This window comes from Arachis stenosperma, chromosome 5 (assembly GCF_014773155.1).
Source record: "Arachis stenosperma cultivar V10309 chromosome 5, arast.V10309.gnm1.PFL2, whole genome shotgun sequence".
Classification (NCBI taxonomy): Eukaryota; Viridiplantae; Streptophyta; class Magnoliopsida; order Fabales; family Fabaceae; genus Arachis; species Arachis stenosperma.
The window spans coordinates 20,930,031-20,946,902 of record NC_080381.1 but is presented as its reverse complement, the minus strand read 5'-3'; the positions used below and the strand labels follow the sequence as shown (position 1 = coordinate 20,946,902).

At 33.8% G+C, this 16,872-nt stretch overlaps 2 protein-coding genes and 1 pseudogene across 2 annotated transcripts; 2 read left to right on the top strand and 1 right to left on the bottom strand.

Moving 5' to 3' along the window:
- The first annotated feature begins 942 nt into the window (after window positions 1–942).
- On the top strand, window positions 943–4,811 carry LOC130980544 (pentatricopeptide repeat-containing protein At3g22670, mitochondrial-like; annotated as a pseudogene).
- Window positions 4,812–4,843: 32 nt separating this feature from the next.
- Window positions 4,844–9,885, bottom strand: LOC130979299 (DExH-box ATP-dependent RNA helicase DExH16, mitochondrial). Its single transcript, XM_057902710.1, has 16 exons — window positions 9,599–9,885; window positions 9,395–9,524; window positions 9,055–9,176; window positions 8,775–8,965; window positions 8,305–8,445; window positions 7,986–8,108; window positions 7,784–7,861; window positions 7,348–7,516; window positions 7,048–7,160; window positions 6,769–6,849; window positions 6,444–6,509; window positions 6,075–6,139; window positions 5,738–5,783; window positions 5,541–5,657; window positions 5,231–5,322; window positions 4,844–5,143 (listed from the first exon to the last, which is right to left on the bottom strand). The coding sequence occupies exons 1-16, from the start codon at window positions 9,645–9,647 to the stop codon at window positions 5,026–5,028; spliced, it is 1,701 nt and encodes a 566-aa protein (XP_057758693.1). The 5' UTR covers window positions 9,648–9,885; the 3' UTR covers window positions 4,844–5,025.
- Window positions 9,886–14,330: 4,445 nt separating this feature from the next.
- LOC130982855 (12-oxophytodienoate reductase 2-like) lies at window positions 14,331–15,912 on the top strand. The gene is made up of 3 exons (XM_057906974.1): window positions 14,331–14,679; window positions 14,807–14,983; window positions 15,073–15,912. Exons 1-3 carry the CDS (start codon window positions 14,391–14,393, stop codon window positions 15,654–15,656), a joined length of 1,050 nt encoding a protein of 349 aa, XP_057762957.1. The 5' UTR covers window positions 14,331–14,390; the 3' UTR covers window positions 15,657–15,912.
- Window positions 15,913–16,872: the final 960 nt, after the last annotated feature.

The following is a 16,872-nucleotide window of genomic DNA, read 5'->3' as shown; positions in this document are numbered from 1 at the left end:
TCGACGTGTCTGGGACAGGAGTAGTGTTCTTCTGAATATGTCCTGAAATAAATTTGTCCAGGTGGCCTTGCCTTGCTAGTCGCTCGAGGAGATCTTTGGCGATGATACACTCATCAGTCGTGTGTCCGTGCTTTTGATGAAAAGTGCAATACTTGGATCTGTCGAGTCCTTTTGGCTCTGGATAATTGCCTGCTTTGCGAGGTGGTTTTATTAACTTAGAATTGAGAATCTCCTGATAATATCATCTCTTTTTGTGTTGAACTGATGTAGGAGTCATAGCGTGATCGAATCTGCAGGCAAAGAACAAAACCAGTCAAGTGCAGGTCCGTCTAAAAAAGATGGAAAGCATCGACAAAGAATTGGATCAGATGCACCGTTAACGATCATGATAGATCGGAATTTCTTGACATGCTGCTTTGGATCGCCCAACCCATCATACGGGGTTAGGGTTGACGGGAGGGTGAACTGTCTAGGAAGTTGGAAATTCATTATGTCTGCTGTGAATGGCCCCGTTGAGTTATCGGGTCGTTCATCCTCATTATCCGGCTGGCCCTCTTCATCGTGATGATCTCCTTCATTGTTAGTTTGTGGTGTCTCGGAAACATGGGTTCGTTCATTATTTTCATGATTGTTATCATTGTGTTCCAAGCGAGCTTGTACTAGTTGTGCAATTTGGTTCTGCATTCTCTGGTTGTCCTCCGCCATTCTTTGGTTTGCTTGTTGAAGCTCGGTCACCATCCTTAAAAGTTCGGATGGGGAGGGCGGGGGAACGTCAGCCATGGAATGTGTAAGGACCTCTAGGGTTTATTACGAACGATGATTTTTTTTACGAGGCCCTCCTTCTAGCGCCAATGTTCTTACCGACTTGGGTTGAGGTATAGGTCGTCCTTTTGGGAAGATCAGTATGCCTCGAAGGTGCGATTTCAACGTCTTCTGCGAAGGATGACCAGGAGGGGGAGGTACCTGCAAAGGCACTCCAACGCTCAAGTCAGTGAGAGAATTTGTGAATATGGAGAGATTTCTTGGAAAGATTGCGTACCTTCTTCGTTCTGATCTTTTGCTTTTATGCTAGTTCGGACCGTTTCTCTGAGGTGTAACGCTCAGGAGGAGCATTAATTGTGTATCCGACGTTACGGGAATAAATACCAGTTATTGCCAATGGTCGGTTGAGGCGTTACCGAGCTATAACTCGTAACCGATCTTACTGGTCATATCACTACTCTTCAGAGAAGCCACCCTCCAAGATTCCAACCTACTCTCCAACGCCTCAACCTTCTCTGTCGCTGCCTCTTGCTGGCCCGTCTTGACGCCGCACCGCATGCGTCTTCTTCTGCATCATCGCACCCTTCTGCTGTGCTTCGATATGTTTTGGTCCTGTCTCCCTCTTCTATGTGTGCAGCCAAGATGAGTTTTTTTTAGTTATTTAATTATTAATTTTTAATGATTTGTCCATTTGGATGATTATTGCTGTTAATCCTATTTTAATATAGCTACAATGGTAACTTTTTGCTGATTTTGACCCTTTCTGCCTCGTGTTTCTTTTGGCTTTGGTTCTGTGATCGGAAGACATTTTATTAGAACACTGAAGCTTTGGTTTTGCTTCTGAATTTCTGCAGAGGTGAGCTTTTATTTATTTACTTTTTCAATATAGTGTAGCATAGATAAATTGATAATTGAAATTTGTATAGCATGATACTTTTACAAATTGCAATTGGAATTTGTATATAAATTGTTGCTGTTTTAATATAAATTTAAAATAGAAATTTAATGCTAATTGAAATTTGTATAGACTATTTTATTGTTGTTGTTTTAATATTGTAATTATTATTGTTTTAATGCAAGTTTAATATTTAATTGATGTTCTTTTAATGTAGGTTTAATATTTGATTGTTATTTTATTTAATTATTTTAATGTAAATTTAATGTTAATTGAAATTTTTTTATTAGTTATTTTTAAAAATTGATAATTGATTGTTGTTAGTATGTTAGTAAATATATATATTTTCTGTTAATATAAGTTTTTCTTTTTTTTCTATCAAAGATTAATAGACTCAAATTCATCATCTTTTAAATGAGTATAGAAAGATTATGTAATTTGAATTATAATTAATTAGTCTATTAATATAAATTTAATGCTTGTTAAGTGATTATTTTATATTTTTATTTAAACATGATCGAATTAATTAATTTAATTTATAATCCACCAATTAAACTAGTAATTTGGTAATTCCACTAGTTCAATCACCAGTTCAGTTCTGACTTCTATTTCTGGGACTTCAAGCAAAGCCAAAATGTTTTCTAAATCATAGTTATAAAAACCAGACTAAACCGATCGGTTTAATCAAAAAATTAGTAAACCAAATCTTATGCCGCTAGGCTATTATGTTCCTTATTAATTTATATGCAAATTATAATATATATAAATATTTTTTATCAAATAATTCATTTTTATTTAATTTATTTTAATTTTAGTTATAAATTCGATCTTTTTAATTATATTTTTATTTAACAATAATTATAAACTCACTTATTCTTTTTTTATAATTATATAATATATATTAATATTATTTTTTAATCAATACTTGTAGTATATAATAGTATAATAGATATAAACTAATTAATAAATTATTAAAATTTAAAAATAATAGTTATTTTAATATAAAAACAAAATAAAATATGATAGAATAAAAATAACAAAATACTTATTGTTCCTGTTTCATATTATTTTAAAATAGTTTAATATTCTTAAAGTATTAGTAAAAATATACATTTTTTATTATTTTTTATTTATATAGGACCGGATTAAATAGTTTAATCAGTGATTTACCGATTGAACCAATAACCCAATAATCCAGTAATCTAATCGGTTCGATGATCACCGGTTTAGTTCTGCTCCAAATTAGATTCCTGAACCACTTCGTCCGCAAGAATCTTTCTACACGAACCACCGCTTTCAGTGGCTTCTACCGCTTCTCCAACACCGTGGCTGATTCAACCGCGCAGCCAACCCCCAGTCGTACGAACTCCCTGATTGGGTCAAATTCTCCGAAAACCCAACCTCTCCCAATGGCGACTACGACGAAGACTTCGTTATCCCTTCACTTGCTCCTTGGGTCGACGGCCACCTCATTCATCCCACTCCCAAATTTGTCATCACCCCAAATTCCCAGCCAAACAACCTTGGAGAGGCCGAAGCAATCACCACCCTTCTAAAGGAAAAGCACCCATCTCCTGAGAAAGTCGCTCAACCACTTGCTCAACTGAGCGGTTTTAAGGTTTCAAAAGGTTTGGTTGAACAGATTCTGAAGAGATTCAGTAATGATTGGGTCTCGGCTTTTGGGTTTTTCACATGGGCAAAACAAACAGGTTATGAGCATTCTCCTCAACTATACATTTTCATGGTCGATATCCTGGCAAAGTCGAAGAATTTCGATCTCATGTGGGAGTTAGTGGAGGAAATGGCCATCTTCAACAAGGGTACGTCACCTCGGACACATTGGTTAATGGTTAAGGTTATGAGGGGGCTTGCAAAGGCTGGCAAGCATGAATATGCCATTGAAGTGTTTCGCAGAATGGGGAAGTTTGGTGTCAAACAGGACACAGCAATATTAAATGCTCTCATGGATGCATTGATGAAAGGGAATAGTGTTGAGCATGCCCATGATGCTCTTTTGGAGTTCAAGGGTTCGGTTCCTTCCCATTCTTTCGATGTTTTGATACATGGGTGGTGCAAAGTTAGGAAATTTGAATGGGCCAAGAAAGCAATGGAGGACATGAAGGAACATGGGTTTCACCCTGATGCGTTCTCATAGATACTTTCGTCGAATCATATTGCCGCGAGAAGAATTTTCGCAAAGTGGACCGAGTTATGGAGGAGATGAGGGAAAATGGTTGCACCCCTAATGTTGTGACTTACTTGCTCTTGGGAAGGCAGGGCAGCTCAAAGAAGCTTTGGAGTTGTATGAAAAGATGAAGGTTGATGGGTGTGTGCCTGACACGGCATTTTATAGCTCATTGATATTCATTCTTGGCAAAGCTGGTAGGACTAAAGATGCTCGTGATGTGTTTGAGGATATGCTAAAGCAAGGTGTTGTGAGGGATGTGATGACTTACAATACTCTGATTAGTATTGCTTGTACTCACCAGAGGGAAGAGACTGCCCTGAGGTTGCTCAAGGAGATGGAAGATAGCTCATGTAAGCCTGAACTTGAGACATATCATCCATTGTTGAAGATGTGCTGCAGGAAAAAGAGGATGAAGGTGCTCAGGTTTCTGTTGGATCACATGTTAAGAAATGATTTATGCCCCGAAGTGGGAACTTACACGCTTTTTGGTGCATGGTGTGTAGAAGCGGAAAGCTTGAGAGTGCTTCCTCATTCTTTGAGGAGATGGTGTTGCAGGGATTAACTCCAAAGGAAGTCACGCTGAAGCTACTGCTGGGAGAACTCGACTCCAAGAACATGATCAAAGAGAAGCAACACATCGAGGATTTGATGGCACGGATCCAACGCAACAATCTCGTTAGTCGTTACTAGTTAGTGGTGTTTCCGGAAGTAGGATTCAGTTCCAAGAAAGCAAATTTTCCTTGTGATTGGATTCCCTCATTTCATCCCCTCACCCCCTTCCCATGAGAAAAAGGAACCTACATATTCTGAAAATGATACCAGTAACGGTGGTGCCTAACTTTTGCAAAGTTGGATTCATGAATTTGTATGCTATAAACACCCATTTTGTAATTTTAAGGCAAGTGCGTTTTATAATACTCATGGTATAAAATTCCATGAAAGCTCTAAGCGAACAATGGAAGGAAATCACCCAAAGAGGAGAGGAGAAAAGAAAATCTCCAAGATTGACAAGCATTTTCTGTTGGATCTGTTATTCTATTTAAAGTGAAAAAAGAATCATATGAATTAATTTCTAATTTCCTTTTATGAAACAATGTATACAGTATGAATACATGTAAAGGGAGGGAGGGGATTGTTAAAAAAGAATACATGTGTAGTGAAGGACTACGGGTGTAAGTAGCTATAAAGATCGCCTAGTGTGATGATGAGATGACAGAGAAGTCGACATTTTACGCGAAGGCAACCTTCTGGCCATTGGCATCTGCCACCCTAGTCTTTCCAGGAATTCTTCAATCAACCTTATAAATTCAAATTCATAAATATATCGTCAGGAGTAAAATGGGCAACACCCACATTAAGTCATTAACACAAGGCAAGAAACTCACATGCTACAAATGGCCTTTTGGGATGCAGCCAGCTCCCGGTCTGGAAAAGATTCTTCCAATCGAAAACTCAACCAAACATAGAGATCAAGAACCTACCATTTAGGCACCATTTATAATATCAGTTGAAAAATGGACGTAAAAATATTTCACCAACCTAACAAAAGAAAATATTGCCCATTCCGTAAAGCACGAGATTATTAAAATGGTCATTGAAGTGATGGAAATTATGCATGACCATCACCTTTCATGTGAACCCAAAAAGAATTTTAAAGGTTATTTTTGAAAAAAAATAAAAAATAAAAACCCTCACCTTGTGGATTGATTCAAGCTCCTTAAGAGCAGCCGGTGTCTTGGGCACAGTAAGTGTCCCTGGTGTAAATATTTCTCGAAGCCGAACAAGGCCTCTCTTTGCATAGTTCTCTGCAAACTGGTTCATCATAAGTTGTGTCATACTTATGACCATTCAAAGTAACGACAACATACTTTATGAAAAAATATTGTTACTACCTGTGTCAGGCCTTGAGCTGAGATCTCATCGTCCATGTCAGCTGGACTGAAAATTGGATTTGGTTAACAAGGAGACTTGTTAAGGAAGATTTCATTGAAAATTCAAGTTTTTAAAATTTTCAATACACTTTCAATGTATTGAATGCTTCAAAAACTTCCAAGTTACTATTCTTATCTACTTAAAGGCATTTGTTATCTAATTCCTTGAAAATTTTAAGTGATACAAAGTTCGGGCACCCTAATTTGTTCATTCCATTGGGTTTTCAATTCATCTAACAATCCTATAAACTAGGCCTTACATTCTGAAAATTTGTTATTTTCTGAAAACATAATGTACCTGATACAAAAAAGGTATTTATCATGCAATGATAGGGGGAATTCATCAATAACAGCAGCCACTTTCTAGTGCCACCATGTACCCACATAATAATTAGAAGAGAAGTCAATAAACGATAATCAAATAATGGAAATATTTGGTAATTGATATTTCTGCTGAATAAAAAGGAAATACTTTTGGAAGAATTTCAAATGTACCTAGAACATCGATGTTTCAATAGTTTTAACCGTTGATCTCAATTATAAAAAATATATATAATATATATTAATTGAAACCAACAGTTAAAATTACTGGAACACCTACATTTGAAAATTTTCCAATACTTTTATGCAATGGTGGCAATTAAATGGGTCTATAAAAAAGACATACCAATAATTGTTCACAATTAACAATGAAATAATTTGCGGATAATTTGGCATTGCCAAGGAAATGGTCCTGCAACATAAAAGAATTTTAATCAACATTTAGTTTTGGGAATTACAAGATAAAAACATTTACAAGTTAACAGGTTTAGTGATCTTCAAGGTTGATAGTTTGATGGATAGAGCGGATAAATCATCTTGTTCTCTTAGCAAGTAATTACCAATCACCAAACTTGATACTTTCATTTGCATAGGGTAAACAATTTGACTGTTATACCAATAGATAAAAGATTGGAAGATAGGGCTGGCAGTAACAGGAAGATATACCATACCAGTATTTGACAGAAACCATATTCGGGATGCAGACGTGAATACATATACATTAGATCAAAAGTAGGAAGTAATCCAGCACACTGCATCAGATTAAGCGTTAAACATAAATCATCAAAATAGAAGTCTTGAAATAGAAATTTATTCATATCAAGTTATCAACAAAAGGCTTGACATAAAGTGATTCATACTTAAAGTGAGCCTTCTTGTTCATTTTTTCTTCTTCATCAACTTTTTTGGTCCAGGAACACATACATATAGGGTGATCGAAGTCAAGTTACCTTTAACGTGGGTGATGGGGAGTTTAAAGATGAATGAAGCAAGGGAAGATCCCCTGCATTTATGCATGTTACTTCTCCAACAGGAAAATTTGACCCATATCTACCAGCTCTCCCTGCAATAATATGCATTCAAAAACCCCGGAATAAAATAAGATTCAAATATCCAAGTCTCCAAATTTGAATAGAATATAAAAATATAATTTGATTAATTTCTAATAACATGACATAAAGTACAATTCTTGACTTTTTTTTTCTTTTTTTCAAAAAGGTGTCTATCTACTTAGTTGAATCTTGTGTTACCTGCAATCTGTTTTATTTCAGGTACAGTCAGGTCCCGAAATTCAAAACCATCAAACTTCTTCAATGTTGAAAATATGATCCTAGATATGTTTAAATTAAGACCCATTCCGATGGCATCACTGGCCACTAGAACATCAAACTCGCTTGTTGCATCATTGAACATGCTTGCCTGAAGTCCTAATTAAAATTTCAACTCAGAAAATCCTTAAGGGTTGCCATCCAAATACAATCCATTATAAATAACACTGGAGCACAACTGATTTTGGCTAGCATGATATTTATTGTCAATTGTTGACACACGTGAAGTTTTCTAAATAAGGAAACAAATAGCATAAATTTTTGTATGGAAAGAGTAAAACTTAAAATTCAAATATCAGATTTCCGTGAAACAAGTGAAAGTCAACAGGGAAATTAAAACTTAGGTAAGAGTCCACACCTGCCTTGTTCGAGTTTCTGGTGGCAGCGAACCATATACTACTGAACAAAGATGCTTTCCTTGATTCTCAATTTTCTTCTGAACAATGTGAATGCCAACTTTTACTAGTTAGTCCATTGTGTATATAAGACAAGCGAATGAAATATGCAAGTAAATTCACAAAAAAAAAAGATATTCTGATATAAAAATTGTAAGATCTCACCTTTAATTTGTAAATGTCTCGGCGTGAAAAGGTTACAATGCAATCACCATTTCTTATATTAGAATAGGATCCAAGAGGGACCTTCAATGGCACTAAGGGTGATAACCTCTCATAATAGTGAACCTGCAGCACACATGGAGGAGAGAATTTTATCGATCAGTAATTACCAAAATGGAAAATCCACATGAATGAAAATAGCAATAACTATAATCAGTCTACTCTACTGGCTTGGCCCTCATTGCTTACTGCCACCACCACCAAAATAAAAGAAGAAAAGGAAATAATTGCTTGTTTGGTCTAGGCGATGTTTTTCTGATACCTCAACATCATCACCAGTAACTTTCAATATCTCTTGAATAAGGGGAACAGAAGCTGGATCACCACAGAGATGAAGTTCATCAGCAGCTATTCCTAATAAAGCACGTGTAAATGAATGACCTCTGCTAGTACATCCTAACATCTGGATGCAGAAAGATAGATGAAGATTAGTAGTGGAAATAAGTCACAACTAGTAGACCAATGAAAAACCTATAAGGTAGTATTTTCATAAAAAAATAAATATATCTCCCTGAGTTACCTATGCCTCCTCACATGTAGACACTTCACTGAAATAGATACTCTTTTAATTATAAATTAATAACAGTTTTGAAACTGAAAAACTTACATGACACAATCAAGATGAGACTTGAACCTGAAACTTATAATCTAGCCTCATATGAAACCAAATGTTCCTACAAGCTACACAGAACACAATTTGAAAAAAGGATTCACAATGGAAAATTGACTTGCCTGAATTTCATCAACGACGGCACACTGATAATCAAATGATACATCGGCCATTTCTACTGTAACAGACTTATGTTTGGCACCATCAACCTCCTCTCTCTCCTGACCAGTAATAAGGTCACAAGGAACATTTGCCTTGTTCAGCCGTTTTGCTATCTCCCATGCCAACAATCTTAAAGGACCACAATATAAACCTGCATAGCGCAAAAATACTTAACCCATTTACAAAGCTCTTATCCTCCCTCTTTCTTGGCTATCCTACACTGTGTAAAAATGGAGTTACCAGAATCACTTGACTCAAGTTGCTTCAAAGCCTGATGCGTTTTACCACTATTTGTGGGACCAACATGCAGGATAATCCTGCGATGTTTCCTTCTGGCCTGTGGATACCAAGTATGAGGGGAGCTAAAACAACCAAAAATCAATCATGAGGCTTCAGAACCATAAAATGATAAAATCAATATCAATGCCAGTGCAGCTTTTAACTTAATTATCAAATGATAAATAGCAATTAAGAATTTCAGTAACGAATACAAAAGAGCATTATCACAAACAGGTTTCGTGCAATGTTCCGAAACTAATGTAAAGAGAGCAGATTGAAAAGCAATGCAATGTAAGCTTACGTCAAGTCAGTGAAATCGTTTCTGATGGCACCATGAGTAGAGGTGGTGTATGGATGCACCTTGGTGGAAGAAGCACTACTTAAGCAATCAAATTTGAATTGGAAGTAGGCACGAAGAGGATCCTTACTACCTGGACAAATTTGCACGGAGAATGAATAATTGGACGGAAATGATAGCCGGAAGAAGAGAGTAACGAGAGCGAACCTAGTAGAGAGCGAGAGAATATTTTGCGGCGAAGGAAGAAGGAAGCCATTAATATTGGAAGAGAAGAAAGTGAGTTGAAGAGAGAAGAAGAAAGTCAAAAGAGGAAGAAATGGAAGAAGGGGATAAACATTAACATTAACAGCACGCAATTGGCGTTTGGATGGATGATTGAAACACAACAGAAGCAGCGAACCTCGCTCTCCGCCTCCCTCCCCTCTCCCTCTCTCTCTCTCTCTCTCTCTCTCTCTCTCTCACCGCCAAAAAACTATTTTAGTAAGGAACAGCCGAACAGGTCCCGTAGCAAAGGAGAAAAGTGATTCAATTCAATTCAAGCTGCGAATATGCTTTTCCTTATTTTTTTTTGGATACCTAGCTCGATATACGTAAAATTTTTAAAGTATCACTTTATTGCGTGTAGGATAATGCGTAGATTATCAGTTATACAGTTATGCAATAATGCAATTATATTTATCGATTCCGATCCTCTAAAATTATATTATCACTTTAAAAAAATTATTATTAATTACTATTAGATTAAGAAGATATCATAAAAAATAAATATTATAAATTTAAAAATGATTAAAATATTATTTTATTATTTTATTAATATTATTATTTTAAAAAATCTTTTTTATATTTATATTTATATCCATCCATGCTATTAGAGTATTAGTTTTAGCATTTTAAAATCGTGACATTATGCTTGTTAGTTTTTATATTCATCATGAATTTAGAGACAAATATGTATACCTTTTTTTATGTCTTCAACTTATTTATTAGTTACCATTTATTTCTCATGTTTTTAATTCCTTGTCGTATGCTCCACTCTTCATAAATATTAAGTATTAATTGTAGAAAAAAATTATTAGTTTCAAAACATTGTACCGCATACTGAATATGATGACTAGCCTCTTGGCTAAGGTATGAATGCAAATGATTCAGTGGGTAGGTTTAGGGCTGGTAATGATTAGGATAGGTTAGGTTAGGGTTTAGATTTTACCTTAATTTTATCATGAGTTGAAAATTTTTCTAAAATTTTATCATATCTTATTTTGAGAATTTTTTAACTCTAATTCTACTCGTATTCTAAAATTCTAAATCCTATACTACCCACAGAAAAATAAAAAACTTTTAAACAAATAAAAAATTTAACTATTCCAAATTTTATAAATATTAATAAAATAGAAAATAAAAAATTAAGTTTAAATTAAAATTAAAAATAATAAAATCTTAAAAAATTCTAACATAAAATTACAAATAATATGATCATCAACTAGTTTAATAGTTATTTCAAATTTTTATAAGAGAAAAATTTGGGTTCAACACTCACTTTCTTTACTATATACATGACTTTTATATATATATTATATAATATATTAGGGGTGCAGGTAGGGTACGATAGGGTATACCCTGAACCCGTATCCTACCCTACCCATAAGCGAACTCACACCGCACCCTGCGAGTAGGGTAGACAACCCTATCCAAACGGGTTGGCTCGGATTGAGTACCTGCGGTAGGATATAGATTGCCAACTCTAGGTAGGTTGCTTAAGACTATCTCTAATAGGAAATTTATTATAGTCTTTATTTATGGTTGTATCTATAGTAAAAAATAACTTCACATCAGTTTTGTGTCATGAATAGTAAATAGAAATTCAAAGTATTTTTCTTTTTTTTTCATTAGGAGAAACTAATTTTATTTTCTATTGTAGTTTCACTTAATTAATTAGTTAAAGTAATTAAAATTAATGTAGTTATTATTTTTTATAATAATATTATTTAAATTTATAGATTCAAAAATAATTCACTATTAAAAATATTAATATTCAAGAAAAAAAATTCATATATAATAATAATATATAATATATAATTCAAAATTAAATTAATTTGTAAAATTATTTAATATAAAAAAATATAGTTAAATTTTATAATCGACGACAAATTACTTAGTTTTATAACATGATTAATATTTTAAATTTTATAAATAAAAATAAACAACTTAACTAAAAATTATTTTGTAAAGTATAAAAATTAAATTTATATTTTTGTGTAAACAGATTTAATTAATTATAATTTAATATAACAATATAAATAATATTTAATATAATTTAAATAATTAATATAAATTATTAATATAAATAAAAATATAATTATTTAATATAATTAATTATTATAATTATTAATAAATTAATTATAATTTAGTTATTATTTTAATATATATGTTATATATTTTAATTTATTTTTTTAATAAATTTGTCATGTGTCAAGACTCTATTAGATTAGAAGAGTTCCTCTGAGGAGGATCTCCCTTCTTGATCCGCATGAAGAAATTCAATGCTTTTCTACTTCAATACTTCAAAATTTCTTTATGTTAAAAAAGGAACTCTACATCCCTCGCTCATACTTTTTGAAAAACAAAAAAAAGCAAAAATTTAAATAGCTTCCAGTATCACTTTTAATAAACGTTCTTTTTCATAGTCTTACATCCCTCCAGCAGGTGCAGTCGTGGATCCATTTAAGTTCGACCCAAAAACCAAATAAATTCACAGTCCAATAAGATATCGACCTGGCTAACCTATTTATGCTGTCATTTCCAAACTCTAAAAAAAGAGCTGGATTCTAAATGTCTAGGAGGCTAGGACTAAAAGGAAACATTCAACCGTTATGAATCGATGCAAGGATCAATCGGTCATTGTTAATATTTCTTACATTAAATCTGGATGATTAAAACAATATAACCAAAAAATTTCCAGATTCGTGCGATGAAATACCTGATAATAAGTCACCTTGTAGAATTATAAAAATCTGAATAGCAAAAAGTTTGAGAGTTACCTATTAATCTAAGTATGATGAATATAATTTTTGCGTCCCTCATAACTGGTTTTGTATCATTGACATTTGACAACAAATGATAGAACCCTGTAGTAGTTAGTTAAGCTTTCCACTTTTGTGGTGGCGTGAGGAGTTTGACTTGGGGAATAGTTGGGAATGGATTTTTTCCAATGAAAAAAAATTGGACAGTATTTAGTGTAAGATCTCACTTTTTACTATTTTTTTATTTAATTTTGGTCCTATTTATAAAATTAAAAGTGAAAAATCATACTTTATTTTCTCTAAGTGTTAAAAAAAATAGAAAGAATCCATTTTCAAGAATAATCCAATCATAGAGTACGAACCTGGAATGGAAAATGGTAAAGGACTAATATAGACGTTTTAGCGGCCAGGTACATTTGTAAATTGTAATTGTGTTGTAAATTGGTTGCTAGTCCCATTATGCGATGACAGTAGTGTCGTCATACGGACCCATTGTCAAAGCTGATGGTTAATGGTTGATTAATGTAATTAAATAGCACCTTGAGATAATTAAATATCTTCGTTTAAGCCGGGTTTGTTTTTTGAGACTAGGGTTGTATTTAGGGATACAAAATTTGAATCCCTAGGAACTGAAATTTTAAAGTTTAATAACATTTTTTCATAAATTTTTTATTAATTTTTTAAATTTTAAATTTATATTTAATTTTTATATTTATCTTAATTCAATATATTTTATATCAAACACAATATAAAAATTTAATTTAATTTCTATTTTTTAAGTAAGATTTATATTCAAAAATTAAAACTGAAACTAAAAGACTAACAGTGAGTATTGTGTTTAGTAGTTAAAGGCTAAAATTAAAATTTTAGTTTTTTCAATACCTTCAAAAAATAAAGATAAAAAAGACTAAAATTTTTATAAAAAACTAAACTTTAATAACATTCTTTTTAAAAATACTCTTATTTAATTTTTTATATTTTAAATTTATTCTTCAATCTTTATATTTATATTAAACCAAACATGATACTTAGACATAACTCAATTCAATATATTTAATATGAGAAAACATAAAGGAACAACGCATATAATAAACAACACAAACAACAAATTAAAAAAATTAAAATTAAAATTTTTAATTAATTAATTAATTATTATCTGAATACTGAACTTAAAAACACGACTCATTATTCATGATATTTGCAACTCTCATTATTCACCTAACAAAATTAATTTTATATCAAATATAATACAAAAATTTAATTTAATCTTTATTTCAATTTATACTTTTTGTCTTCCATCCTCAATCTATCCTGAAAATATTTATGTCTAACTTCGTGTCTCTAAAACGTAGTCTTAGTAATATTAGGAGTCCTTGTAGTTATTCATAACATGATATTTAGACATAACTCAATTCAATATATTTTATATAAAAAAATATAGAAAAATAATGCATATAGTAAACAACACGAATAATAAATTAAAAAAATAAAATTTAAATTTAAATTCAATTTTTTAATTAATTAGTTATTATCTAAATATTAAACTTAAAAATACGAGTCGTTGTTAATATTATTCGTGTTATTCAATTAGTGAGATTAATTCAAACATATTACAAAAACTTAATTGAATCCAGATCTCAATTAATAATTTTTTACTCTCAACCTCAATCTACCCTCAAATATTTTTGTCTATCTCCCTGTCTCCAAAACGCAGCCTTGGTAATATATTATTAGCCGCACCTGTAGCCGTCCATAAACATAGATGAAGGAAATTAGAGGAGTTGGTAGTCAAAGTTGACCTCCTGTCGGTCCTGCAAACGCCATTGCACACGTCACCTCACCCTTTATGCCCCCCCTCCCCCCCCCCCCCCCCTTCCTTTCCTTCAACCTTCTATAAATACCCAATAACTAATCTTTTGTATCCTTACAATTTTGCCTTTACTTATTTGTTCATATTCCACTATTCTTTGGCTTCGACAATGGCAGCTCTGGATTCTTCAGCCATTAATCCTCTCCTTACTCCATACAAGATGGGGAAGTTCAATTTATCACACAGGGTTGTGTTGGCGCCACTCACCAGACAGAGGTCCTACAACAATGTTCCACAGCCCCACGCTGTTTTGTACTACTCCCAAAGCTATCCCCACACACCCGGAATATGGACTAAGGAGCAAGTGGAAGCATGGAAACCCATCGTCGATGCTGTTCATGCCAAGGGCGGCATCTTCTTCTGCCAGATTTGGCATGTTGGAAGAGTTTCTGATTCAAGTACTCTACTCGCTCTCTCCCAATTCATCTTATTCTTTTTTTCACTGTTTTATCAATTAACTATGAAAATGCAAGAACTTTTAGGTTAAAATTTATGTTTAACTGTAGCGCGATATGCATTGAATAGGTTATCAGCCGAATGGGGAAGCTCCAATATCTTCCACTGACAAGCCACTCACACCACAAATCAGAAGCAATGGCATTGATGTAGCACAGTTCACACCACCTAGGAGGCTAAAAACGGAAGAAATTCCTCTTATTGTCAATGACTACAGACTTGCTGCAAGAAATGCTATAGAAGCTGGTGAGTGACCTCATTCATAATCCGATTCACTTTCATCCTGTGTTCCAATAATTTATAATTCACATACTTTTTGGGGATGCAAATTGTAGGTTTTGATGGGGTTGAGATCCATGGAGCTCATGGCTACTTACTCGAACAATTTATGAAAGACAAAGTGAATGATCGAACAGATAAATATGGTGGATCCCTTGAGAACCGTTGTCGATTTCCGTTGGAAGTTGTTGAAGCAGTTGTGAATGAGGTAGGAGCTGAAAGAGTTGGAATTAGACTATCACCTTATGCAGAGTATGCAGAGTCTGGAGACTCCAACCCTGAAGCATTGGGGCTTTACATGGTTAATTCACTCAACAAATATGGTATTCTCTACTGTCACATGGTTGAACCGAGGATGAAAACTGTTGGAGAAAAGGTGGAATGCCCTCACAGTTTGGTGCCAATGAGAAAGGCCTTCAATGGCACTTTCATTGTTGCTGGAGGGTATGACAGAGAGGATGGGATCAAAGCCATAGCTGAAGACAGGGCAGATCTTGTTGCTTATGGTCGTTGGTTCTTGGCTAATCCTGATTTACCAAAGAGATTTGCACTTAATGCCCCTCTTAACAAGTACAATCGCCAAACATTCTATATTCCTGATCCGGTTATTGGTTACACTGATTATCCACTTCTAGAATAAAAGAAACCAATAATTTAAAGACAATAGGCTTGTCTTTCCCTGAGCTTGCACATTAAGAATGATGATGCTTAATATATTTTTTTATCACAGCTTAGAATCTAGTTCATTTTGTGCAAGGTTCATGATTGTTTACATGTGATATGTACTCTATTATTTGGCTTGTAATAATATCAGTATACAGCAATGAAAAGAAAATGTTGGCAAATGAATATCATGTGATGATTGCCATGAGTTGTTTGACCACACGTTTGACCTCTGTTTCTGGTTTCTGCTTCCTCTTTCAATCCACAATTAACAAATATTAGTTCTTTGTATCATGAAGTAACAGTTAAATATTAGATGGATTATATTTGTAAATTTGGACACTCAACAATGCTGCATGTGATGTAGTGGAAAATGTGAAAGTTTAGGTCAATAAAACAAAAACATTGCACGGAAATAGCCAGAGTAAGCTCCGGTTGGACTCAATGATGTCTCCTCTCCTCACAAAAACATAGGATCCCCCTCCGCAATCCTTTTGGATCTTAATCCTTTTGAAATGGTATTAAGAATAATTGTTTGTGTGAGAATTCATTATAATAATTCAAAAATAAATTGGATACTCAAATATCATTGTTGTATGAATCACAATAAAGATTTAAGGATATAATATAATTATAAATGATAAAATTAATATAATATTAAGTTAAATAAACATAAAATTTGTTCATACCCTGGCCCAACAGTAAAGGTCCATGTCCAAACAAAAGGCCTAATCCCACGGATTGAGCCTCACCCAATACCAACCTTCGTCCTATGAAGTTGGTTCTCACCACGACTTGCTCTAAAGAAGTCGGGCACGAGGGTTAGCTGGCAGATAAACACTCATTCAAATGAGTAACTGCCCCTAGAATCTCTCTAACCACTTCCAAGAGCCATATCATAACCTCCCTAAGATAATGGGACGGTTAACACCCTAAAGAGGTGGCACTACTCCAACGGTGGTTATTGGTTCACCACTATAAATACACTGACACCCCTCAGGTATCTCCAAGTCCCAATACTCTCTAGACCTGCTCACACCCTTGCTGACTTAGGCATTGGAGTGTCTTTACAGGTACCATCCCCCATTCTTTCATGAGCACAAGTCGGACGGAGGCCCCCGAGTTGCAGACCCACTTGAAAGCCTCCTTCTTCATACGTTTGGGCCAACCAACGCTATCCAGCCCATCAATCT